This window comes from Cervus elaphus, chromosome 13 (assembly GCF_910594005.1).
Source record: "Cervus elaphus chromosome 13, mCerEla1.1, whole genome shotgun sequence".
Classification (NCBI taxonomy): Eukaryota; Metazoa; Chordata; class Mammalia; order Artiodactyla; family Cervidae; genus Cervus; species Cervus elaphus.
In genome coordinates this window covers 44,722,273-44,750,010 of record NC_057827.1, presented here as the reverse complement: position 1 = coordinate 44,750,010, position 27,738 = coordinate 44,722,273, and the positions used below count along the sequence as shown (strand labels likewise).

The window sequence follows — 27,738 nt, the reverse complement described above, 5'->3', positions numbered from 1 at the left end:
TTTAAAATAACTATAAATGGAATATAATCTTCAAACATTGTGAATCACTATATCACATACTTGTGACTTACACAATATTGTACATCAGTTACACTTGAATTAGAAACAAAATCACAGGAGGTCAGGTCAAGATAAAAAAAGAGAAAAAATTATTTCAGTATAATAGTTAATAAGTTGGGATTAATGTTTAGGGAAATAAAAAAGTTATTAACAAAGTATGTACACTGTGAAACCAATTTTTAAAAAATGATCCATATATCTGGAGAGACTAGACCAAAGACGTCAAAATAAGGCTTTCTAAATGGTGGGATTTGGGGTGAATTTTATTTTTCTTTCCTGTGCTTTTCTGGTTTTTATTTATTGTGATGGACTGAATTAACCTTAAAATAGGAAATAAATATTCAAATAAATAGACTACTTAAGAGTTATTATGATTTTCCCTAAATTTTTAGTGATTCACTATGTTTATTCTCTGAATTGATTATATGTATATTGTTTTCCTAAAGTCATATAATGTAACCTCACGTACCTTCCTTTTTTTCTAACTTCTTCCACAACTGGGTTTATTTAAAAAAACGTAAGTTCCATATCTATTCTGTTTTGATAACAGAATTATCCTTTGGAGCAGAACTGTGTTTGGGCCTTTTGGGCTCAACAGAATGATAGAGATTTAGTTAAGGGCTTTAGAAATATTCTTGGAAGCACAGTAGAGTTGAGTAAAAGTATACCCACATGCCATCTTCAGCCAGTCATGCCTGTTTCACTCACTGGGTGCACCCGTCCTTTATGATTGTTCAGTGAGCACATCTGACTGCCGACTACACGCCAAACCCAGACCCTGGAGAGATGAAGCTAGAATATAAGGTCTCTGACTGCCATAGAGATGTTCACGACTAAAAAAATAAGCTTAAATATTATTTTACTTCCTGATTTAAAGGGAGAGAAGGAGAGAAAGGAAATTCAGAGCTCTGAAGCAATGTTTATAAACAGAATAATTGGTGGGGAGAAAAGGGGATGATTTATTTCATGGTTAACATATCTTTAATCTAATCAAATGGATTTAAAAACTCCTGTGTTATGAGAACATGAAAACAACTCACATTGTTTTTTAATACATTAAAACCTAACGAGCACATTCAACCCCAGACCAAAAGTGATACGCACATTCATTATAGGTGGAACTGTAGAATTGTGAAAATAAGAATATTACTCTGCACTAGTAGAATGGTTGAATAAACTGTAGAATGTGTATAGTAAAATTTGGCTTCCTGAAAATTATCTAAGAATACACATGATTTGAAAAGTGATAAAGTGGTAATGTTAATGAGAAAAGCAAGTGTAAAGACTATGTTATATATAGTATGATCCCCACGTACATGTTTAAGGTATAGTTGGGGTTCAAAAGGTTGTGCTTCTTCTCATTAACTGAACTCCATGATGCCTTTAAAATGAAGCAATGTATTTGAATCCAATAAGTCCTGTTACTAAGAACAAAAATGTTGATGCAGGTAACTTTTAAAATACCCTTTTTTAGAAAATAGTTGCTGAAATAGCCAAATTTGCCCAGGTAAATCTACATTAAGTGATACATGTTATTTATTTTTTACAAAATATGTACCTCCCTCAGTGCAATGGCACATAGTCAAAATACTTTTGCATTGGTTATAATATATTTTCATTTCCCAAAAGGCTTCCGTGTACTTGACAACAGTCTATCTCATTTTAGTAGCTCCAATAAAATGCAACCAAAAAAATTAGTAGTGGATACTTAATACTGCCCTTTGGCTTAATTTATCTTTAAATCTTGTTTCTGATTTTAGGCCTCTTGTGCTGGAACAGCTTTTGGACAGTATAAAGCATACAAAAGGAGCCCGTCAACAAGTAGTTCAGCTACATGTCGTTTCTGCAGTTTCTAGTTTCTTGAAGGTAATTCTGTTTTTTTTTTTTTAATTCCCATTTACTTGATTTTCTTTTTTTCCCGTAATATGTGGCCAGCTAAGTAGGTTGAGGGAAGGTGTTTTTAAATTTTTCTTGATGTTTCAGGATGTGTAATTCCCCTTTTACTTTTTCTCCATATAAAACTTGTTGGTCAGAAGTCAAACCTATAATACTATTTTGGAAACATGCTTAAACCTACCAAGCCTAATATCGCAGACCTGAGATTGGCAGATTATGGCCTATGGACCAAATCTGGCTCATTGTCGCATTTGTGACTTATTGTTTCTAAATAGGCTTCATTGGTCATTTATTTTATGGAAATCCCTATTAATGTTCTTTGAACACAAATGTAATAGTGATAATTGCTCACCATATTGTTTCCCTGGAGGCTTAAAATTCTAAAGTACTTTGTGAGAAAAATTAAATTATATTTGTATGTTCAGTGTGTATTTCTGGTGTTTTGATTTTTTTTTTTTAAGTAGTAGTCACCGACTATGAACATATTTTGTTAACCAGGATATACATTCCAAACTGGATAAGAGAATTTACTACCTTTGTAAGTTTGGATTGTTTTTTACATATTTCAGTATGTGGCTGGCTCTAAGGGACATTTGGGTCCAGAAGAAGTGAGAAGACCTGTCCTTGCACTGGTGATGGGAGCCTTAGAAAGTCCCAACCCCCTCTTGAGATGTGCAGCTGCAGAGGCATGGGCTAGATTAGCCCAAGTAGTTGAAGATGGAGTTTTTACTGCTGCACTAGCTCAAGTTAGCTTTGACAAGTAAGTGAATTTCTTACTTAGTATTCATGAGATATGTGTCAAAACTGTGTATAGCTGGTTGGAACTTATGAAACTTCTGATTATAACTTTAAAAAACTGAGAAAGGTGTATTTTGTTGTTGTTCAGTCGCTCAGTCATGTCCGACTCTTTGTGACTCCATGGACTGCAGCACACCAGACTTCCCTGTCCTTCAGTATATCCCCGAGCTTGCTCAGACTGTTGTCCATAGAGTCAGAGATGCCATCCATCCATCTCGTCCTATGTCATCCCCTTCTCTTGCCTTCAATTTTTCCCAGCGTTTGGGTCTTTTCTAATGATTCAACTCTTCACATCAGGTGGGCAAAGTATTGAAGCTTCAGCTTCAGCATCAGTTCTTCCAATGAGTATTCAGGGTTGATTTCCTTTAGGATTGACTGCTTTGACCTCCTTGCAGTCCAAGGGACTCAAGAATCTTCTCCAACACCACATTTCAAAAGCATCAACTAGGATTAGGGTTAGGGTTAAAGTGGAACCCGCCCCCACCCCCACTGCCTTGGACTGCTTGTCTTGGAACATAAAACTATTATTAATATTTTTACTTTGGTTTTTGTTTTTATATGAGAAAGATCACTGTCTATATGAGTGATGTAATAGGCCACCAGTAGACTCTGGGAGTAAGAAACTTAGGGAGTTTCATCATATAAAATATTGGTGATAGGTAGTAAAACAATCTACTGAAAAGAAAAAAGGCTGCAGATCAGGAAACATAAACTATATGTTCATTCCTATCAGCTTTGTAACCATGAGCTGGTTGCTTAATCGTCTTAACCAGTTTTTCTCTCTTTCAAATAGAAGTTTATTAATGATGCCCTGCCTGCTAAGAATGTTAAGGTGAATGAGAAAATAAATATGAAAGTAGTATGAAAAAATAAAACAACTGCAAATGCTCATGGTTATATTAGTTATATGTGTATATAAAGTTAGTAGACGTGGTAGTAATGCAGAAGGCACTTTGACCTTCTAGTCTCCTGAATATGTCTTGATTTGGTTATGAACTCTACATCTCTTGTCAGATTGCTAACTTGGTTCAAATCCCAGCCCTTCCATTTAATAGTTGGTTACTTTATAAGAGTTCTTTGGCCAAAATGACTCAGTCATTTTGATTTCCTCATTAGTAAAAAGGAATTGATAATAGTACGAATCTCACGATTCCTGAGAGGATTAAAGGACCAAATATAAAGTGTGTAAACTAGAATACAATGAAAACTCCTGATGAATAATGAGTTCTCTTACTAAATTTAATTTTTAAATCAAAGTTCTTGAGCTGGAACTCTATATGGAATTAGTATCGCCGCAATGAGAGTTTTTAAAAGATAACTTAATGATAAGGTAATAATGCATGCCATATAAATTTAGTGTGTATTTCTGAAAGACATTGAAATTGTTTATATTTAAATTACTAATAATGTGAGGACATCTAAAATTTTTTTAATTTATTTTTTCTTGGTTGTGCTGGATCTTCGTTGCTGTGTGTGGGCTTTCTCTAGCTGTGGCGAGCGGGGGCTACTCTGTAAGATGTGATGTGTGGTTTTCTCATTGCAGTGGCTTCTCTTGTTGCAGAGCATGGGTTCTAGGGTGTGTGGGCCTCAGTATTTGCAGCACATATGTGAAGACATTTTTATTTAAAATAGTTCTCTTTTCAAGATACCTTTCAAGTTATTTCAGAATTTTTTGTATCAGTTAACTGTAAATATATTTCTGAATTTTGTAGCTCTTCATATAAAAGGTTTCCCTAAATGACTGTGCATGCATTGATTTATTTCAGTAATTATCATTTATTTTTGTTTCCATAATCACAGACTGAAATCAGCAAGGGATGCGGTTACCAGAACAGGACACTCATTGGCTTTGGGATCCCTACATAGGTACTTAGGAGGAATAAGTTCTCAACATTTGAATTCTTGTGTTGGAATCCTTTATACTTTGTCTCAGGACAGCACCTCACCTGATGTGCAGGTAAGTACCCCATGTGATACCTTCCTTGAAATTCCTGATTTGTAGATACTGCATATTATGTTGTATTGACCATTACTAATTTGTATAATAATTCTTGCTCCATAATAAAATCAAAACCATTGTTAACCTCAGTGGATTTTTAAAATTCACATATCACTATCTTTACTTCATACTCAGTATCTAAAGTCAAATTCAATATCATTTTCTGAAAATGGATCTGCCTTCTATCTTAAAATAACATCTACTATTTTGTGGAACTTAACAGGCACCAGGCATTGTATTACATTTTTCTAAACATGTTAATGTATTTAATCTTCATAGTTATCTAGGATGTATATTCCCATTATATAGAAAGAAAACTGAGGCTTATGGAACCTAAATAACTTGCTCACACTTAGAACCACTAATATATCATGGAGTCAGGTGAAGAACATAAGTCATAGACTTTAAACTCATGTTCTTAACCACTTTACCATATTATTATACATAACTTATTAATTTCTGCCAGTCATCATTCTCCTGAGATCTTAATCACATCTTGAATGATTGTTGTGCTTCTTGCTCTTCTGGTCCCCTTATTATATCTCTGTCCCCCATGTGTGACCCTAATTACTATAGTAGCCTCCTACCTGGTCACTTTATTTTTAGTTTCTTTACAATTCTACCTAGATATGAAGCCAGAAGTGTTTGCCTGGAAAATTTTCATCTTGCCACTTCCCAACCAAAAAGCTGGGGATACTGCTTATTGCTTCTTCAATCAACTCCTCATTGAAGTCCCATCAGCTGACCCAGAAGCTTTCTTGGTTTATTAACCTAAAGTACTGATCTTCTCCTAAGATGATCTTCCTGCTTTCCTCCCACATGGCATTCTCATATCTGCACTCGGGTTTTTCCTATTGCTCTTCTCTCTTTCTACTCCTATCTTATAATCCACATTTTTTAGTATTATAAGATCCAGTTTACTTCAGTATCTAACATGGGTGTCATTCTTTGAATTACCATATTACTAAGAGTATTCTTCACATCATCTGTTATTTGAATTGATTTATAAGGTATTCCATCCTTTCTTCATGCCTTTAATACAGTACTTTTTGCTTCTATTTATTACATTTCTCCTCTCCCCCTTCAAAAAGCCTGTTCTGAACAGACTCCTTTTCTATTGAGTCTCTTTTGTTGATTAATTTAGATTTTTCTTTCTGTGGCATCCAGTGTCATCAGTCTGACTCTTCTTGATTGCTGCCATTTCTCACCTAGTGGGAGCTCATCTTTGTACCATTTAAAAATACTATAAGTTTTTCTTACATATTTGTTGATAACAGGCGTAAAACTTTCTTAGTTGATTTCCTAAAGGGAGAATGTTTTAGATAATTCTTGTTATAGGAAGTTCAAGCATACATAAAAGGAGAGAACATGCTGTAAGGAACCTATTAAACTCGCCATCCAACTTCACTGATTATCAATGATTATTAGTTTTGTCTGCTTTTATACTTTATGTCAATGGAACCATACAGTACATACTTTTTTATGTTTGGCTTTCTTCAATATTGTGTTCCGAGAGATTTGTATTATTTCATGTAGTTGAGATATTGTTGAATCTTTTGAAAATTTGAATTTTCATTCTCTGTATAGATTAAGTAGTAAACAGTTTCCAACACACTAGATTTAGTTCAAGCCGTTAGCTAAAGAACCAAACACGATCCTGGAATTCTCAGTTCTGAGATATATCCATATGTGTGCATGCTAGCTAAGTCACTTCAGTTGTGTCCAACTCTTTGCGACGCTATTGACTGTAGCCCTCCAGGTTCCTCTGTCCATGGGATTCTCCAGACATGAATACTGAAGTGGGTTGCCATGCCCTCCTTCAGGGGATCTTCCTGACCCAGGGATCGAACCCTCATCTCTTATGTCTCCTGCATTGGCAGTCAGATTCTTTACCACTGGCGCCATCTGGGAAGCCCCTATGTATGCCATTCTGAATCGGACATTTGTCTCTCAGTTGTTTTTTTACTGGTATTTAATTTTTTTTCTTCAAGTCCTGAAGTTCCTTGTTTCTCTCTCAAAGTTAGTAATAACACACACTTGATGTGATACTACTTTATCACTCATTTCAATAAAAGAACAGTTCGTAGTGTTTTGTGTTTCTTAATGCTGCTATAACATTTTTAACTGTTTTTCTCTGTCTTTGCAGACCTGGGCACTGCATTCTCTCTCACTGATAATTGACTCTGCCGGCCCACTCTATCATACACATGCAGAACCAACCCTTTCTCTTATTATAATGTTGCTGTTAAATGTGCCTCCGACTCATGCTGAAGTTCACCAAAGCCTAGGTCGCTGTTTGAATGCCCTTATTACTACATTGGGTCCAGAGCTACAAGGTATGCATGGATGCTTTTGTGATATTTTACATTAAAATATATGCATAAAAATGAAAACAGTTCCTCTCATTGACTCAAACACTTCTCAATAAAGTGAAGTTTAGCAGAATGTTCTTTTCAAAAATATGGGCAGAATATTGAGAATAATCTTGGGAAGACTGACTTCTGAGTGATGACATAATAGAAAAAAAAATAGAAATTTAAGCTTCACTAACCATTAGTTAATTGGATGATTTTGGGAAAATTCTTATGTCTCTAAGCTTTAGTTTCCTCTTCTATCAAGTAAGAGTTGCAAAACCCCTGTAATTGACACATAGTAAGTGCTCAGTATATTTTGTTAAAATAAATGCCAATCAGTCTGATTTCTCTTATTTTGAAAAGATGAGGACCATATTTAGAAAGGTAATGTCTTAAAAATACTTCCCTTAACAAGTTAAATGACAAACTCAGTTATTCTGATCTATTCAAATGCAAAATACATGATTTTAATATATAAAAGCAAGCTTCAGCTAATACAAGCAGGGTTATTATTAGCAATTTCTAACTCTACTTTCCATGAAAATTTGATGTAAACTGCAGTCTTAGGTTCTTCTCTGCCTAATTATTTGTGTTGCCATAAACCTTTCAGACTAAAAATAACTAACATTATCTAAAAATTTATAACCTGGATTATCTCTCCTTCTGTAGAAGAAATTTACTTCACACAACCTCAAGTTTAAAATTAGAGGAGATAAAAGAAATTTTAAGCCCAGTAATATGTGTTTCAAGGGTAGTGATTTTATAGGCCAATTAAAAGCTTTCTGCTTTCCTCTTAGGTAACAGCACTTCTGTTTCTACCCTAAGAAGTTCCTGTCTGTTGGGTTGTGCAGTGATGCAAGATAACCCAGACTGCCTTGTCCAAGCTCAGGCCATCTCTTGCCTTCAGCAGCTTCATATGTTTGCTCCACGACATGTCAACTTGTCTAGCCTGGTCAGCTGTCTCTGTGTGAGTATAAAATTGCATATGTCCTTAGTTTCTTTTATTGGAAATTTAAATTTATTTCAGTTAATCTCTAGACCATATACAATAGCTATTTTCCCTCAATTTTAGTCTTATTTTGGGAGGGTGCGGGGTAACTTCATATAATCATATCTTAAACTGCTCATATATTTATTCACTTTTCCTTCCGTTAATGTTAAACTTAGTATTTGGAATATTGATTCATTAATCAGTAAAGATATACTGAGTGCTAACATCCCAGGTACTGTCTAAATGCTGTGGGACGTGGAAATATTTATATGATAATAGCAGTTTTTTCCCTACTTCTTCTTTTTACTCTTTTCCAAATTATTACATATGAAGTTGTTTTAATCCCAGATTAAATATTTTTCCTGAATATTCTAGCAGCATATGCTTTAATCTGGGTTCTAACATTGAGTCTAATGAACATAGAAGGTGAAGGTGATCAGTAAAAAGTTCTGATTAGGTGGTTCATGATCATCAGTGGTTTTAATATTTACTGTGAGCATCACCAGTTTCTAGCTGGACTTGCCTGAAAAAGTTACAGTTGGAGTTAAAACTTAAGACCATTGATTTCCAACTTTTTCTGCCCCTGTGATGTTCACAGCACCCTCCCCTTAGTAACATGATAGTTGGGAATCATCACTGTGGACAAGACCTTTCATTTTCAAAATTGAGACAAAATATGCAGCATTTCAGACCTTGAAAGAACCTCAAACATTATTAAAATCAACCTTCTCAATAAAAATATAAAGAGCAAAAAATGAAATATTTTGACCAAGGTATTATCTAGGTATTAGTAGCCTTAAGTCTAAAACCAGTTTTCTGAACTCCTTCTCCAGTCCTCTTTTCGTTATTTCATGTTGACTTGGTAGTTATGGATACCTCTTAACTCTGCCCCCTCCTAGCTCTATGGCCTTAGGGATGTCCTATAACCTCCCCCAGCCTCATCTATCCTGTCTGTAAAACACAAGGATTACACAAGATGCCACCTGTAAAGGCATGTGTCCTCGGCACTTAATAACCACTCAGTAAATTGTAGTTGTTTTTATTTTATTAACATATAACTTAGATATAGAATTTTATTTATCTTCATATTGATTTTCATAGTCATAATTATCTAAGTCTCTTAAGGAGAGATGACTAACTTTCCTGATAGAAACTTTGGTTTCTGTCTGCATTAAACATGTATTAGAGAATATAGCACCTCCTGGAAAAGAATTTTACCTTTATCATTCAGCAACTTTTCCCAGGAATATTGCTCTTTATATTTGAAGAACCATTGCCAGTACTAATTATTGAAAGATAACCCACTCCTCTGCAAGTTGACCTAACTTTCTGCTCTCCATTTAAATATATCAGTACTACCATTTTTTTCTTCTTGAATCATAGTAGAAAACTTCCATTAATAATCATTTAAGATTTCTTCTTTAATACATGAATTCATTCATTAAGTAGAGTTTATTGAGAAATAATGGAGAAGGAAATGGCAACCCACTCCAGTATTCTTGCCTGGAGAATCCCAGGGACGGGGGAGCCTGGTGGGCTGCTGTCTGTGGGGTCGCACAGAGTCGGACACGACTGACGTGACTTAGCATTGAGAAATAAAGAGCACAGCTACTAATTCCTGATGAATTAATGCTGATCGCATTCATTACTCTTTTGTTTTCCCAGACTGAGGAGGTTATATGCAAAGAATAGAGACTGTTCTCAGATTTTTTCTTTTAGGTACATTTAGAGCCACTGAGAAAATCAGAAGTAACAATTACAAATCTTATTCATGTTACTCATAATACTTAAACTATAAAATGATTTTTTTAATATAGAAATTAAATTAAAAAATTGCTGTCACTATAGTGTGTTAATTTTGTAACTTAAAATTTTGGTTAGTAAAGCTTTTATCCTAAATTTATTATATTTTAAAGTATGCCCTATAATAAGAAAATGGCTTCTGCTTTCCTATTAACAACTTTATGTTCAGGTTTTCTTTTCTTCATAGAAATTAATTATTTAGCATGATGTGTTTTCATATTAACTGAAACTCTCTGAATATTCAGAATACATTTAATCATTAGGAAAGAATCTTACTATAAAGGATTTTCTTCTAACTGCATGCTATTTAACTTCCATTCTGAACTTGGCCTTAGCTACACTTGCAATTCTGACTACTCACAGTTTTAAAACTTGGCTTCTAAGAGTAAAAAAATCTATGATTAACTTGTGATGAGGTAAACGATTAACTTTGTCTCTTATGGGACACCTGTTCATGTGAAGGTAATCCAGATCACTCCTTTCACACTTATGTCTACTTGATCTGGTTTTGTTACTAAGGCTTGATGAAAGATTCCAAAGGAAAACCTAATTACACAAATGTGCATTTTAAAATTACTGTATTTTTGTATATCTTTATATCTTGAGTTGACTGTTTTTAAAATCTTAGCTCAACTCATGTTTTAAGTTAGAAAATGAAGTATTTATGGCATATTTTTAAAGCTGAAGCTAAGCCAATTTGAATGATAGCTCTATCAACTGTATATTTTAATGCTTAGCTGACTGTTGTCAGAGTCATCCTAGTGTTTATCTTTTGATTTTTTGTCATGACCAGTCTGTCATTTGTTTTTGTGCAGGAGATCTTGTTGGATAATTCTGTGTTGGTAGGTCCCTGACCCTCGATTCCTAACTTTATTTGAGGTTTGCAGTGCTATTTCTTTGTGCAACCCCCCACCTGTTTGGTTATAGATGTTCTTGTTTTCCTCTGCATCTCTCTGTTTAAGCTAACCGTTAATGCAAAGTCCAGTGTGTGTAGCATGTTACATGGTGTTTATTTAATACCAATGTAAACAAATCTTCCCTAACCTTCTCCAGCTGGTGCACTCACTCTTCGCACTTAATTTTGCATCATTTTGATTTAATATATTCATTTCAGAATTGTACTTATAGTTTGATTTTAATTTCTGTATTTTGCCTGCTTGATTGTTTGCCTTAATCTACTCTGTTGCTCTTCCCAATATAAATGCTGGAGAACGACATGGAGATATTAAGCGTCCCATTTTGTTTTGTGTGACAGTCTTTAATATTTTTTCTACCGATAAAGAATACTTTTGAGCATGCTTTTGCTAAAAGATTGTATGACCAGCCTGAATAAACGCTGCACCTGCCTTGTACTATATGCTTGTATGTGCTCCAGTTAATATAGCTGGTAGATTCATTGACTTTTCTTTAAAATTGTCTTTAGAGTGCTTCTCTGCTATTGTTAAATACAGCTGTAATCTTGGGCATGAATAAACTTAATCTTTTTACATTTTAACTTCTCTGTTATCCTGTGTACCAGTTTCTAACAGCAGAGTTCTTAAACATGACTAGAATGACATAACCTTGACACTTTGTGAATGACATTCCTGTCTTCCCACTGTTCGTGACATGTACTTGAGGGTATAATAGAACATATTTATAAAGCAGATCTCATCCATATATTTCACTGATGATATATTTACAAACCTTGTCTTTTAGCTCATGATAAAATTAAGGATTTAGCTCTCTTTGCATAGGTCATGTGTCAGAAACCACCTGCCACTACCTACTCTTTCTCAGAAGTTTGCCTCTTCTCTTTTCAGCAAACTCACCTACTTCACTCCTGTCTTTCCCACATAAACCATATCTAAAGGCACTTATAAGAATTATGCCATTATTTCTCAAATGCTGCTTGGAAAATTACTATTGAAGACATTTATTGTCATAAGCCACACCAAACTGGTCTTTATTTTCATAGTTGGAATGAAATAAATTTGAAAATCTCTAGGCTTTATTCTACTTATGAAATTACCTTTGACTTGTTTTCATTACTCATTTAAGGTATGTCACGATTCATATTATCATTTACCCTCGGTAGATGCAGCTTATTGAGATTTACATTGTTTAAATATTTCTCAGTAAAAAGAATATGTATTGAGTCTGTCATTTGAGGAGAAATGTTCTCTATCATGAAGATATTTAGATATCTGTGTACATATATGTATATCCACATATAAGTAGATATGCATGAAAAAATTTGCTATCTATAAAAATTTGCTGTCTCTAGAGAGCACTTTTAGTGAATATGTTTTCTGAGTTAAGACTCTTTCTGCCTTTATTTGAAAATGCGTTTACTTACTCTTTATGGCATCTGCATAAACTATGATTGATACAGGCTGCATTAATACTAGCTAACGTTTATTGAGCATGCTTCCTATTTGCCAGGTACTGTGCTAAGCACCTTTGCATGTTTCTTTGTGTTGACTTTACAGCAGCCCTGGGAGATAGGGCTAGTGCTATTTTCATAAAACAAATGAGGAAGCTAAGGCACAGAGAATTTAAATAACTTGCCCATGGTTACATAGCTAGTAAGGCATGGATATAGGACTCAAACTGAGACAGACTGACTCTAGAGCCTCCATTTTAATCACTATGCTACAGTGCTCATACAGATTTATACAAACTTATACTTGGAGATTCATAAAACGTAATAGTATATAGTTCCATGAGCACGTAATAGTATATAGTTCCACATAAAACATAATAGTATATGGTTCCATGAGCACTTGTATACACAAGCTGCAAATAAATTCTTTCTCAGTGGTATCCCTTTGTCTCTCAAAACTGTTTTACTCATATACATTTTAGGTATTCTAACAATGTCAAGAGACTTTTGCTTGGGTTTGTTTATGAATAATGCATAATAAGTACATGTATTACTCCTTAAGCTATTTCTAAGTTATTTAGTAAAAAATACGTGCTAAGAGAGTTGAAGAAATCTCTGTATATCTAATAAATAAGGAGGGGTTCAGTGAGTAATCTGTTAGACTTTTTGAATGTCACCAAGAATTTCGGTTCCTTTACTTCCCAAATGGTATTTTTCAGGTGAATCTTTGTAGTCCCTATTTGTTACTGAGACGAGCAGTACTGGCTTGTTTACGTCAGCTTGTTCAGAGAGAAGCGGCTGAAGTTTCAGAGCACGCTGTTATGCTTGCTAAGAACAGCGGAGAGGAACTGACTCTGGGTAATTCTCTTTATCAATATTATCTCCAGCTCAGATGATTATTTTAATCCTAAAGCTTCTGTATAAACATGAGTTTTTAAAGGGAAATTTAAAAGTTAGTATATAATGTCTTAAACCTGCTACCAGTGATGGTTGCTAAACAGTTATTATCATTCCAACCAGTGATTTTACTGGTTTAAAGCAGTGGTTTTCAAACAGGCTTCCCACAGCAGCAACATCCAGCTCTGCTGGGAATTTGTTAGAAATGCAAGTTCTTGGGCCCCATCCCAAGTCTAAGCCAGAAATGGGGGAGTAGAGCCCAGTGATCTGTTATTTATTTTTCTCCAGTAATGGTAATAGGTACTGACGTTTGAGAGCTATTGGTTTTGAATGAGTTTTTTTTACAATGGATTGAAATTGCATTTAGGCCTGAAGTCATTTATCATATGTGCCTTTCTTCCCCTCAAATCTAATTTAATAAAATTTCTCATAGATGAATCTGCTTCAAATTAAAGGATTTCTTTGTCCCTTCTATGTTGTAGAGCTGAATTAAAGGATTTCTTGGCCAGTAAGGTTTTAAGTGTATCTCTTCATTTGAAAATCATATAACTAACACAAACATGCATATAAATTCAGAGTATAAAAATAGAAATGATAATGTCTTACACGTCTAAACTATATAGTTTCCAAAGTGCTCAATAAAGGACAGAAATGGTATGAACCTAACATAAGCAGAAGATATTAAGAAGAGATGGCAAGAATACACAGAAGAACTATACAAAAAAGATCTTCACGACCCAGGTAATCACAGTGGTGTGATCACTCACCTACAGCCAGACATCCTGGAATGTGAAGTCAAGTGGGTCTTAGGAAGTATCACTACGAACAAAGCTAGTGGAGGTGATGGAATTCCAGTTGAGCTATTTCAAATCCTAAAAGATGATGCTGTGAAAGTGCTACACTCGATATGTCAGCAAATTTGGAAAATCAGCAGTGGCCAAAGGACTGGAAAAGGTCAGTTTTCATTCCAATCCCAAGGAAAAGCAGTGCCAAAAAATGCTCAAGCTACCGCACAATTGCACTCATCTCACACGCTAGCAAAGTAATGCTCAAAATTCTCCAAGCCAGGCTTCAACAGTACTTGAACTGTGAACTTCCAGATGTTCAAGCTGGTTTTAGAAAAGGCAGAGGAACCAGAGATCAAATTGCCAACATCCACTGGATCATCGAAAAAGCAAGAGAGTTCCAGAAAAACATCTATTTCTGCTTTATTGACTATGCCAAAGCCTTTGACTGTGTGAATCACAATAAACTGTGGAAAATTCTTCAAGAGATGGGAATACCAGACCAGGTGGTACAGGCAGGCACAGACCTACCTCCTGAGAAACCTGTATGCAGGTCAGGAAGCAACAGTTAGAACTGGACATGGAATAACAGACTGGTTCCAAATAGGAAAAGGAGTACATCAAGGCTGTATATTGTCACCCTGCTTATTTAACTTATATGCAGAGTACATCATGAGAAACGCTGGGCTGGAGGAAGCACAAGCTGGAATCAAGATTGCCAGGAGAAATAACCTCAGATATGCAGATGACACCATCCTTATGGCAGAAAGTGAAGAAGAACTAAACAGCCTCTTGATGAAAGTGAAAGAGGAGAGTAAAAAAGTTGGCTTAAAGCTCAACATTCAGAAATCTAAGATCATGGCATCTGGTCCCATCACTTCATGGCAAATAGATGGGGAAACAGTGGAAACAGTGGCTGACTTTATTTTTGGGGGGCTCCAAAATCACTGCAGATGGTACTGTAGCCATAAAATTAAAAGACACTTACTCCTTGGAAGGGAAGTTATGACCAACTTAGACAGCATATTAAAAAACAGAGACATTACTTTGTCAACAAAGGTCTGGTCTAATCAAGGTGATGGTTTTTCCACTAGTCATGTATGGATGTGAGAGTTGGACTATGAAGAAAGCTGAGCACAGAAGAATTGATGCTTTTGAACTGTGGTGTTGGAGAAGACTCTTGAGAGTCCCTTGGACTGCAAGGAGATCCAACCAGTCCATCGTAAAGGAAATCAGTCCTGGGTGTTCATTGGAAGGACTGATGTTGAAGCTGAAACTCCAATATTTTGGCCACCTGATGCAAAGAGTTGACTCATTTGAAAAGACCCTGATGTTGGGAAAGATTGAAGGCAGGAGGAGAAGGGGACAACAGAGGATGAGATGGTTGGATGGCATCACAGACTCAATGGACATGAGTTTCAGTAAACTCCAGGAGTTGGTGATGGAGAGGGAGGCCTGGCGTGCTGCAATTCATGGGGTCGCAAAGAGTTGGACACGACTGAGCCACTGAACTGAACTGAACTGAAAGTGCTATCACATTTTGAGAAAGTCTCAGACTTCACAAAGCTTTCCAGTATCTAAAGCTCTCAGATCCATAATGTGTTTTACTGTTATTCCATGCTCTTTAACTGTAGCCCACCAGGCTCCTCCGTCCATGGGATTCTCCAGGCAAGAATACTGGAGTGGGTTGCCATTTCCTTCTCCAGGGAATCTTCCCGACCCAGGGAACGAACCCAGGTCTCCCGCATTGCAGGCAGGCACTTTAACCTCTCAGCCACCGTTTGATAACTCTTAACTTAGTTTTATTATTATATTAAAACCTTGGCTCTGACTTACTGTATCACCATTGCTGAACTTGTATACTAGTCATCAAATAGGTTGAAGAACTTGTTTGCAGATTATTCTGTGATCACTTAACCAGAGAAATTGTAATCTAACTATGTATGGTGTTCTCCCCAAAATGACCTTTAAATTATATTCACTGCTGGAACTATCTATATTTGTTGCTTTATGATTTATTATGTTAATATGCTGGTACATAATTATTGAATATGCTATGTGGGTAAGATAGTAAAGAATTCATTATATAATTCCTTGTTAAAATTTTTAAATTTTTCAAATCATGGAAAAGTAGGAAGAAATATGCAAGTGAACACATAGATTTACCTGCATGGTATCTTGGTAACACTTACTTTGTGTATCTCTCAAAATAACACATAAACCTCTTGCCAAACCATCTGAAAGCAGGTTGCAGGCATCATGGACCCTTTACTCCTAAATACTTACTTGCATCTTTCAAGAAGGACATGCTCCTACTTGACCGCATGTTACCCCAAACCTAGTAAAATCAACATTTAGTAGTTTCATAGAATGTGCAGTCCTCACGTAAATTTCCTGTTGTATTAAGAAAAAAGATGTCATTTATAAATTCCTTCCTCCCCCTCATGCCCACCCCCACCCCCAAATTTAAGATCCAGTCATGACTCACACATTACATTGGGCTGTTCTAACTTTTAGACCCCTAATCAGAAACTTTCCTACCACCTCCTTCTGATCTTTAAAAGATAACTCTTCTTTTAAATAGTCTAATAGTAGCATAATCTTTAGAAACTAAATGCTTTCATAATTGCCAAATGAGTTAAATCCTCCCAAGAAAATGTACTTGTTCTTTTTATATTTCCAGAATTAGGGGAAATAGATACTAGATCAAGGCTTATATTTCTTTTTTGAGATGATGTATTACTTTGCAGTGAGAATATTGTGTAGTAATTTATACTAATTCAATAGTATTCTTAGATCCACTGTAGCTTAGTTGTAGTAGTTAAACACCCTTATCCATATAATAGTTGTTTTTGGAGTTTTACTCTCATGTTAGTAAATTTAAAGCCTTTATACCAGAATAAGTAATGCTTAATTATGATTATTTATTTGAATTTACTTTAAAGAGAAGATAAAATAATCATTCCAAGAAACACTGTATAAATTTTTAGAAGTATTGCATGCTAATTGGGTTAAAATGTTTACCTGATTTAACGAAAACACATTAGTAAACTCAGAGATTTATCTTGTAATGACATTGCATAAAAAATAACTTTGCAGTGTTGTGAATAATAACCAAACTTTAGTTGTGAACTAAAATAGACCTCGGTAGACTGAGGGTGCCATATGTGGACCGGTTCTTTAGAATATATTTGCATGTAATATTTTTAATAACCACTGAATGTGTGTGCTTCTCATATGGCAGTTTTGTTTTCTGTATTACTTAGATCATCGATTTTCTTCTTGTCAGATGCTAACATCAGAGAAGTGGGCCTTGAAGGGGCCTTACTGACCTTACTTGACAAAGAAACAGATCGGAAATTATGCCATGATATCAAAGAGACTTTAAATCACATGCTAACATCTATGGCAGTGGATAAACTTTCCTTTTGGTTAAAGCTTTGTAAAGATGTACTCGCTGCATCAGCTGGTAAGTACTGGTGATTGATTACCAACCAACATAATACAACTGAAAGTAAAAGCATTATATAAAATTGTCTGCTAGTGCTAATTTATTAATTTGGATATTTGGGGTAAAACTGTTGCTTTTCTTTAATGAAGATTCTAATGCTAGTGTTTAAGTCCAGCACTTAAAGCTTACTTTTTTTCCTCTTATAATTGTGTTAGAGTCTTTAAAATTTGTACCTTTGGACTAAGAGAGATAGTGAGTGAGAAAGAAAGAAGCTAGAAACCATTTCTCTTCCAAGTACTATACATATTATGTATCATTTACTCTTTTAACCATCTTATGAGTAGGCAGTAGTATTCCATTTTACACAAGAGAAAACAAAACTTGGAAAGGATAAGTAATTTTCCCAAAGACACACACATACTCAAACCTTAGCCTGCGTGACTTTAAGATGTAACTTTTCATTGTATTTCAGTAGCTCTCAAGTTACTTAAGCCTTATAATTTAATGTAGTTCTGGTCTCAAAGGAAGAAAGGTACTATAAAATTTCTGGTTTGCTTTTTTTTTTTTTTTTGTATTCTTCTCTACCTCTGTTCTTGATATTCCTATTTTTCAGTTATTTACACTTGCTCTTTCCACCATTATGTTGTACATGTTTTCCTTTCTTGATGTTTTCTTCTGTCCCCACTACTTAAGAACTTAAAAGGACTTCTTTAAAAGAAAAACTGCAAATGCATAGATAGGTAACCTATCTGCTTTAAAATTTTATAGTCACTCTGTAAACTTAATACTCAGTTTACTTCATTGTTTATTCTTTTTATCCTTTGTAGTTTACTTCTATCCTTTCTTATTAGAAAAACATACATTTCGGTCTCTATTGATGTCTTCAGTCTCCACTGATGTTTTAAGACGGGTTTGCCTTAACTTTATTTATAACATCTTTGCTATCTGTTGTATCACACTCAAAAAATGTTGACATAAAAGACAATTTAAGAAAAACAAGTTGGTTTATGTCATAAGTTACATTTTAAGTTGAGTAAAATAGCTAATAAGTTAGAAATTAGTATAATATTAAAGGAAAATTATTCCTTCCTTACTGGCTCTAGTCATCTGGATAATTTGAGTTTGTAAATACACCAATGGGTCTATCCTGAGGAAGGTATTTTTTGGACATTTTTGTGGGTTCAGGAACCTTCTTAAATTCATTGAAGGGCCCAGTGTTAAAACAACATATCTAGTTCTGTCCACCATACTCCCTACCACAGAATTCTGTGCTTCCTTAAGTATATCCATCTACATACAGCAGATTGATAATTATTCTAGTATCATGTGCAGTTTTTCACTTTAAATATACTTTAACGGCTTCGTCATTTTTTAAGGATAGTTTTTTTAGCGTTTCTCGAGGTAACCACTGTTGTCAGTAGTCATCAGACATGATTATTTTACATTGTTAAAAGATGTATGATTGATGAACAGTAATTATCTGTGCTTAAGGTCATTTATAAGTGTATCTTCCATCATTTATAAGTGTACCCTTTGTAAGTGTATCTTCCAATTGAAGCCATGTGTATTCTCCCTTGATAAAAGATTTTGCAGCTGTAACGTGTGTGGATACAATGCAAGAAGAGGAAGGAGATAGAGGGGATGACGCTTCAGTTCTGACCAGCAGAAGTGACGGCAGGCCTCACCCTTTCACCAATCCCCGATGGGCCACAAGAGTCTTCGCTGCTGAATGCGTCTGTAGGATAATCACCCAGTGTGAAAATGCACACAGCGCACATTTTGACGTTGCTTTAGCACAGGACCTGAAAAAGAAGGATTCCAGAAGTAAGTGGTGTAACAGCGAGAAGACCACGTGATACACACAGAGGTGCTGTGTGCCTGTAGTACATTCCTAACGTTCAGATACATTCTTAATGACTGAACTTCTTAAATCAGCATTCACTTTTGTTTTGTGGGTATAATGTGACACATTAAGTTGATAGAGAATGGTCACATTCGTGGAAAGGAGTATGTGCATTCCCAAATTTTATTTTCTTAAATTTTATTTTATTAGAACTATTAAGTATAGCAAAATATAGCTATTTTGCTCACAGATTATTTTGGTTCCATGGATGTTACCTTGAAAACATCTTGAATCTACCTCAATGTAAAGTAAACCTACTTGTGAGACTTGTTTGACCTTTTATTGTTCTGTTTTATTATTTTTACCTAAATACATATTGATTATTGTTTAATTCACTTAAACACATATATTCAGACACAATGCTCATATCTCAATGCCTTGTAAATATTCTTTACCTGACAAAAGAATCACAAGGCAAGATGTTGTTATTCCCCGTCTGAGACTATGAATTAGGTATTTCTATTTTACTTTTCAAGCAGGCATGTATTGAGTCTCTTAGTTGTCTTTCATTTGCTTCATTTTATTGAAGTATAGTGGATTTACAGTGTTGTGTTAATTTCTTCTGTACAGTACAGTGACCCAGTTATACACACATTTATATATTTATATACTTTTTCATATTCTTTTCCATTATGGTTTACCACAGAGTATTCAGTATAGTTCCCTGTGCTGTCCAGTAGGACCTTGGTGTTTATCCATCCCATGTATAATAGTTTGCCTCTGTTAATCTCAGACTCCTATTTCTTCTCTCCCCTACTTCCAGTCCCCTTGACAACCAAGTCTGCGCTCTATGTCAGTGAGTCTGTTTTTGTTGTGTAGATAGGTTGATTTGTATCGTATTTTAGATTCCATGATGCTGCAAATGGCATTATTTCATTCTTTTTGATGGTTGAATAATATTCTTCTGGGTGTATATACCACATCTTTATCCATTATCTGTCAGTGGACATTTCACTTGTTTCCATGTCTTGGCTGTTGTAAATAGTGCTATGAAAACGGGTGCGTGTATCTTCAGTTTATGGTTTTCTCTAGATATATGCTTAGGAATAGGATTGCTTGATCATATGGCAGCTCTTTAGTTTTTTAAGGAACCTCTATATTGTTTTACCTAGTGGCTGTACCAGTTTATATTCTTGCCAACATGGTACATTCCTTTTCTCCACACCCTCTCCAACATTTGTGTTAATATTTGTAGGCCATTCTGACTGGTATGAAGTGGTACCTCATTGTAGGTTTGTGTTTCTCTAAGAATTAGCAGTGTTGAGCATCTGTTCCTGTGCCTCTTGGTTGTATGTATATATAGTTTGGAGGTGTCTGTTTAGGTCTTCTGCCCGTTCTTTGATGGTGTTGTTTGTCTTTTTGTCCTTGAGTTGTAATGAGCTCTTAGTATGTTTTGGAAATTGAGTCTTTTATTTGTGATGAGTACTAATACTGATAGGTATAAAATTAGTGTGCTTACTGACTCCTATGCTCTTGATTAAAATTGTAATTAGCACTTATTAAGATGAGCTGGTTTGTTCAGTATGACCTATAACTAGTATACTTCTTTGAATTAGTCTCAAATGTTTTTTTAGGTAAAGGTTTGTTGCACCTGTAAACATTTTATTGTTGGAACACTGTTAAATGATTGTTTTATGTCTCTCCCGGGTAGAATTATTATACCAAGTAATATGTTGTAGGCATGAAAGGAATTATCACTTATAATTTTATAGCTAGAAATATTTTTTTTTATGCTCCCATCTTTTGTGTGTGTGGCAGCAGATACAAAAGTAAGGTAATGTAGTCCATACGAAAGTCAAAGCGCTAGTCGTTCAGTCGTGTCCGATTCTTTGTGACCCCGTGGACTGCAGCCCACCAGGCTCCTCTGTCCTTGGGATTTCCCAGGCAAGAATACTGGAGTGGGCTGCCATTCCCTTCTTCAGAGGATCTTCCTGACCCAGGGATCAAACCTGCATTGCAGGCAGATTCTTGACCATCTGAGCCACCAGGGAAGCCCATAGTCCATATAAAGAACCACATAAAATTTTTTTAAAGGAATATTAATCTTTTAGCTTCAACTTGACATGAAGAGAATGATTAAACTACTGCGTAATTCATCAAAACCCAAAGTTTCCTAAATACCTTCTAATGCACTTTTATCAGAAAGTCTGAAAAAAATTTTTATTGAAAATACTATTAGCATTCTTTTAAAAGATGCTGATTCTGTCTTTGTTTTTTTCAAAGCTGTATTAGTCTTTGATTTGGGATAGTGGTTTGTGTCTGAGTATTTGCCCTGGTGCGTAAATCTAGCTTTAAGGTCTGTAGCAAACAGTAAAACTGTAAAAGTACTTGAAAAGTCTAGCCTATGAAATTAAGAGGAGGAAGAATTAGCACTTAACATCTGTCTTAGTTCCAGCGTATTCCTTTTCTTACTAAGATTCCCTTTTAACCCTCAGGTGACTTTCTGGTGCTGCATCTGGCTGACTTAATTCGCATGGCTTTTATGGCTGCCACAGATCACAGCGACCAGCTCCGTCTTTCTGGCCTTGAAACACTGTTAGTGGTTATTCGGCGATTTGCAACAATTCCAGAACCAGAGTTTCCGGGTCATGTGATTCTGGAACAGTATCAAGCCAATGTAAGCACTTTCTATTAGAGAATCTTATTATTAAACACCCAGGTTAGAAGTCTGTGAAACTAATTGGCCTGTCACCTCTTGATACATAAATGTGTGTGTATCTCTGTTAATATATCACCAGTCTAATTAGTATATGTTTGAAGAAGAAATCTTCAAGTAGAAGCAAGGTTTTTTTATAATGCTTAAGTCACGTAATTATAACCTTCTTGGTAATTTATGGGGAATAAAGGGCTTTGATAATGAAATTCTTTACAGAATATCCAAATAAGCTTAAGATAACACCAAATTATTAATATTTTTTTTTCCATTAATATTATTAACATTCCATTTAGGCTACATGCATGTTTCATCTTCAGGTTAGTATTCCTACTCCTAGTCTAGATATAACCGCCTTTATTTCCCCTGATCTTAGAAGAGAATTTAAGACTCTTCTACTGGTTCTGTAATCTTTTTAACTGGTGTTTGTTTGACTGGTGCATTGAGCAACCCAGGAGGAACAAGGAAGATAACAAAACCATCACGTTACATCACACACATCACATGTAGTCCTTCGGCAGTCATGCAAGGATAGCTGTCATGATGCAGAGGCAGCTTCTGTTGACTGGCAATTAGGGAATCCAGAGCAGTTCGCCAGTTGGTAGCAGGCTCCATCACATCTTCCCAACAGGTAATGTCAGTGTATGTTTAGGGAAAGAGAAAAGGAAGGGATGGGAGTTACATACAACTACATATTAGTCTAAATATTCTGGAGCTCTGTTATATTTTTATTCTTCTTAAAATTACAAATGATAGAAATAAAAGTACCACTCACTTAAGCAGAAAAGGAAGATTGTTTTGGGGAATCTTAGTTGGCTCTGCTTTCTCCTGCACTGGCTCTTTTTCAAATTTGCCCTCTCCAAGTGGTATCAAAACAGCTCTCTTAGCATCTAGAGTCTTTTTAAAGACAGCGCTTCTTTCTGAGTACTTCCAGCAAACATCTACAGGAGAGCTTTCATTATACCATTCTTTTTATTATACCACACATTATACCAGTGCGGGTCCCTGGAGCCAGACAGTGCTGTTAGCTCCATAGCAACCACATAGGCTAAGAGTTGGTGAGAAAGAAAGTTCCCCAAAGGAGAATTGAGATGCTCTTAACCAAAAACTGGGAAAGACATCCTGGGCAGGCAAAACCAAAAAGTGTTTATAATACCTATTATAAAGAGATAATTTTAAGATAACATTAAAAAGAGAAAAGAGTTTGTGCTATCTTACTTATTGATGCTTGAATGAGCATATCGTTTCTTGCCAGGTAGGAGCGGCACTTAGACCAGCCTTCACCTCAGAGACACCACCTGACGTCACTGCCAAAGCATGTCAGGTAAATAGTAAACCCTCCTTTAGGAAGCAGCTCTCCAGATAGTATTTAATACCAAGGTTCTGTGTTACAGTTGTCCACTCACCCATTAATCTCAGCTGCCCCTTTTCTTCACCCTTTAAATATACAGACCTTTCTCTTTCTTGTAACTGCATGGTAGTCCAGTATCTGGGTATGTCACCAGTTCTCTGGTGATGGAAATACAGGGGCTGTTTTTTGTCTTTTGCTTTTAGAAATAGTGCTGCAGTTAATGACCCTCCTTCTGTGTGGGTCAATTTGCTGGATCCAAGCATGTATTGGAGCTAAATTCCCCCAAACTGAATTGTCGGGTTAAAGAGTAATTACAAGAGTTAACCACCTCAAACCCCTGCCAGCACTGTACGCACGTGCCTGTTTTCTCAGCGGCTGTGTCGGTTGTCAAACTTAGATTTTTGTGATGGAGTAAAAAGGGTATCTTGGGATAGTTTAGATTTGTGTGCCAAGTGAGGTTGAGCATCTTTTCAGATATCTAAGAGCCATATGGTATACTGTTTTAAATAGTTGCTTTTCTTGATGGTGTTGTCAGGCATTCAATATCCAGCCCTGAATGGTCTGAAATAAAAGTAGAACTGGTGTGAATTAAATTATTTATTTTTAAAAAATGGAAAAAAAACTGATTTTACTCATTTCTTTCAACTTTTCAAATTCAGTTGTATTTAGGAAATGTTTGAGTACCTTCAATATTCATAGACTTTTGTTAACTGTTGTACTGAGTCTAATTTTTCATTTTATTATATGTGTTCTTGCTATAAGTCACTTGAAATCTTTTGTGAAAGGAAATGTGAACTAAATAAGTAGATGGTAAAGGAAAAATAAATTTTCATGAAATATCGTGACAATCAGGAAAACCTTTATAGATGGCCCCTGGTAACTGAGTAAATTTTTTGCATTGGAGGATTATTAATGATGTTTTGTTTTAAAAGTTAAAGATATCTTCAAAAGAATAAAAATCTTCATTGAGGCGCAATTAATCCCTGATTTTAAAATAATAAGATGAAATAATTAAGATTGGAGATATAATTCAAATGTCAATCCAAACAGTTATGCAAGTAGTGCCTTTCATGGCTTATTTTCTCTATGTTAATAACATCTAAAACTCTTTATTTACTTATTAGCATAGCTTTCTTTCTTCAACCTTATGATTTCATTCTTTTTGATTTTTTTAAAATTTATTTTAATTGGAAGCTAATTACTTTACAATATTTTAGTGGTTTTTGCCATACATTGACATGAATCAGCCGTGGGTGTACATGTGTTCCCCATCCTAAACCCCCCTCTCACCTCCCTCCCCATCGCATCCCTCAGGATTATCCCAGCGCACTGGCCCTGAGCGTCCTGTCTCATTCTCTTTTGAAATGCTGGCTTTGACTATCATTATCAGCAGCCTCCCACTGGGTTTCTTTATAGCAAGATGATTTAAGTGACCAGATTCCTGAGATATGAGTGAACTCTGCTGAACTCCCAAAGGGGGTGTTTATAGTTTTTAAATGTAATCTTTGATTTTCTTAAAAAACTAGGTTTGCAGTGCCTGGATAGCAAGTGGAGTTGTAAGTGACCTTAACGACATCCGAAGAGTTCATCAGTTGCTTGTTGCATCATTAACAAAAATTCAGGTTGGAAAAGAAGCTCTTAGTCACTTATATAATGAAAGTGCTTCTACCATGGAGATCTTAGCTGTGCTAAAAGCCTGGGCAGAGGTTAGTACGTCTCAATTTATGACTAGAATTTTGGAAGTTGTTAATAAATATCTTAGGCCATAAACTGAAATTAGCTATTTAAAACACAAGTCTGTGTTTAAGGTTAACAGAAGACTTTCAACATGAGATATATTTATATACTAATTGATATTTTGGCCAAGGATTCTAAAGTACTCTCCTGTTGTCTTATCTGCTATTTCAAGCAGGGGGCAGTCATAAAAGACTTTATCATAGCCAATGGAAATCAACTTTTATTGAAACCTGAATTATTGGAAATGTGGGTTTGCTCATATATTCTATCAACTGTAACACATGCTTTAATATTTCTTAGAGCTCTTTCTTTCATAAAATGACTCTTGAATATTAAGTCATTTTATTTCCTAGGGTTAAAAAAATCTTAGAGGGAAGTACTTAGCTTTTCTTCATTTACTTTTCTAATCAGGAAGAAAGCCATATAATTTTTAAAATTTATGATAGAAACGGTTACATATATACAGAAGTAAATAGAATACTGTAATGAACTCATATAAGCCCATTATCCAGCTTCAACAGTTATCAGATTTGGCCAGTCCTGGTTCATATATCACTTTAGTGAAATATATATAGTCTCAGATTGCAACTGAGTGTTGCAGGCAATATGTGAGAAAGGGTTTTCTTCAGTAAGGCTAATTAAAACCAGAAGATTGTTGAGTTTCTGTTTTTGTCATTATTTAGTATTGACAAATTTCAGTCAGAAAGTAGTTCTGCCTAGACTTAATAAGTTAGATTTAATGATCTTTAACAATCAACTCTCAATGATTTAAACATATGCTTTTAGTAGAACAAACAGATATTCTGTATTTTCTGTAACCTGTTTTATAAATTTACTGTTTTATCATTTTTTTAATAATCATTTGAATCTCTATACTCTTGCTTAAGCCATTACTTTCTCCTATTCTCTCCTTAGTGGAAATAATGACTAGCCAACAAGCTCCATGTAATTGAGGTCCATAATTATTTGAAATCCTTAGAGCCAGATAAATTGGGATTTAAATTTTGGATGCATATTTCCTGTATCCGTCCAGGATGTTTGGGATAATACCATAAAATCTATAATCAAACAATTTATAATGTATCTGAAAATGTTTGAATAGTCACACTGTATAAATAGCCTCCCATAAATTTTTTTGTGTTTTGTCACCAGATTGTTGCCCACAAAATTACGTTTTTCAGAGCTTTTGGATTTCAGAGCTATGGATAAATAGATAGTACACATTTTGTACTATGTTGAATACTTTAATATTCTGTAGTCCTTACCTACAGTCTATAGGTAAATGTTTTGTAAGTCATTTAGTGGTAACATTGAAAGAAAATATTCAGTATTTCAGCTTATTTGAATTCAGAGATGGCTGCCTGTAGCCATATATTGGAATGGATCACAAGGCCATAGCCAGGCTTAGTGAAAAAGGGTGTCAGGGTCATCTAGTTGCAGCCGTCATGGTTGTAAACCGCAATGTGGCAGCATACTTGTCAGATGTTTACTATCCCTAACATATCGCGGTGAAGATAACGCTTTTGGATCTTTCTACCCCAGTTTTGTATGTGGTTGTACATGTGTACCCTCTTGGTATCATGTGCATTTAAAGTCCAGGAGGCAGGTTCAAGGTAAGTCTGCAAGATAATAATACTGTAGCACCTGTGGGTCTAAGATTTTCCTATTTATAAAGTAACCTTTATACAGGTCTACATAATTGCTGTAGAAAGACATAAAAACCACAGACAACCTTTGAAGACTCCTCCTGCCTGTTCAGAAGAGAGCGTTGGAAACGGGTCGATTTCACCAGACGGGCTACTTGACTTAGTCCACGCAGACCTCGGTACATTGAGTAGGCTGTGGCTAGCTGCACTTCAGGATTTTGCTCTCCTAACTTTGCCTTCAGAATTTGCCTCTCAGCTTCCTGTTGAAGGTAAGGGGGTGAAATATTTACTGTAATTCCTAGAATGACAGTCAATAACATGTATTTTCAAAATTTCTCCACTAGCAGGTAATGTTTATTTGAAACATTTTTTTCAAGAATAATTTTCATTCATAGAATGGTCATGCGAGAGTTGCTTCAGGGTAGAGACCCTGCAGTTGACTCGTTCAGTCAGGAGGCATGCTCTTCTTAACTCACAAGAATAACAGCCAAATCGTTCTCCACCGTGATTACAGCAGTGTATATGACCGACAACGTGCCTCTGTTTATCTGCATTTTCCCTCCATTATATGTTACTATACTTAATTGTTTTTCCCAATGTGAGGAGTTTAAAGAATTTCATGGGTTTATTTCCTTGATTGAAAATCTTTTTCATCAGTTTATGGGCTGTTTCTTTTTCCATAAATCACCCAGTCATCATCTTTGCCCATTTTCTACTTCATATTTGTCATTTTCTTACTGACTTGTTAATCCTTACATATGTTTAATACTCTTCCTTTATGGTTCCGTATCTGGAAGCTGTCCTCTCTCAGCCTCTGGCTTGGCTCTTGTACCTTTTTAAAATTAATGTCATCAGTTTTTATGGTTTATGTTTCCTCTGTAATGCCTGATACTTTTTTTTTTTCAAGTTATTTATTTTTTTTTTTCATTTATTTTTATTAGTTGGAGGCTAATTACTTTACAATATTGTAGTGGTTTTTGCCATGCATTGACATGAATCAGCCATGGATTTACATGTGTTCCCCATCCCGAAAAACTGATACTTTTTTT

General features: G+C 35.3%; 1 protein-coding gene across 10 annotated transcripts in view; it reads left to right on the top strand.

Annotated features, from left to right (window-relative positions):
• Nucleotides 1-27,738, top strand: part of HEATR5A (HEAT repeat containing 5A) — a 96,259-nt gene that overhangs the window by 51,759 nt on the left and 16,762 nt on the right. For 9 of the 10 annotated variants that reach the window (XM_043921432.1, XM_043921425.1, XM_043921428.1 and 6 more), the window contains 13 exons: nucleotides 1,821-1,926; nucleotides 2,526-2,716; nucleotides 4,555-4,711; nucleotides 6,900-7,089; nucleotides 7,905-8,074; nucleotides 10,717-10,743; nucleotides 12,986-13,124; nucleotides 17,238-17,417; nucleotides 18,984-19,223; nucleotides 21,738-21,919; nucleotides 23,211-23,279; nucleotides 24,833-25,012; nucleotides 26,733-26,958. In XM_043921432.1, coding sequence (XP_043777367.1) covers nucleotides 1,821-1,926; nucleotides 2,526-2,716; nucleotides 4,555-4,711; nucleotides 6,900-7,089; nucleotides 7,905-8,074; nucleotides 10,717-10,743; nucleotides 12,986-13,124; nucleotides 17,238-17,417; nucleotides 18,984-19,223; nucleotides 21,738-21,919; nucleotides 23,211-23,279; nucleotides 24,833-25,012; nucleotides 26,733-26,958 — 2,057 coding nt within the window. The remainder of the gene's footprint in view (nucleotides 1-1,820; nucleotides 1,927-2,525; nucleotides 2,717-4,554; nucleotides 4,712-6,899; nucleotides 7,090-7,904; nucleotides 8,075-10,716; nucleotides 10,744-12,985; nucleotides 13,125-17,237; nucleotides 17,418-18,983; nucleotides 19,224-21,737; nucleotides 21,920-23,210; nucleotides 23,280-24,832; nucleotides 25,013-26,732; nucleotides 26,959-27,738) is intronic. The other variant, XM_043921431.1, reaches the window with a different exon arrangement.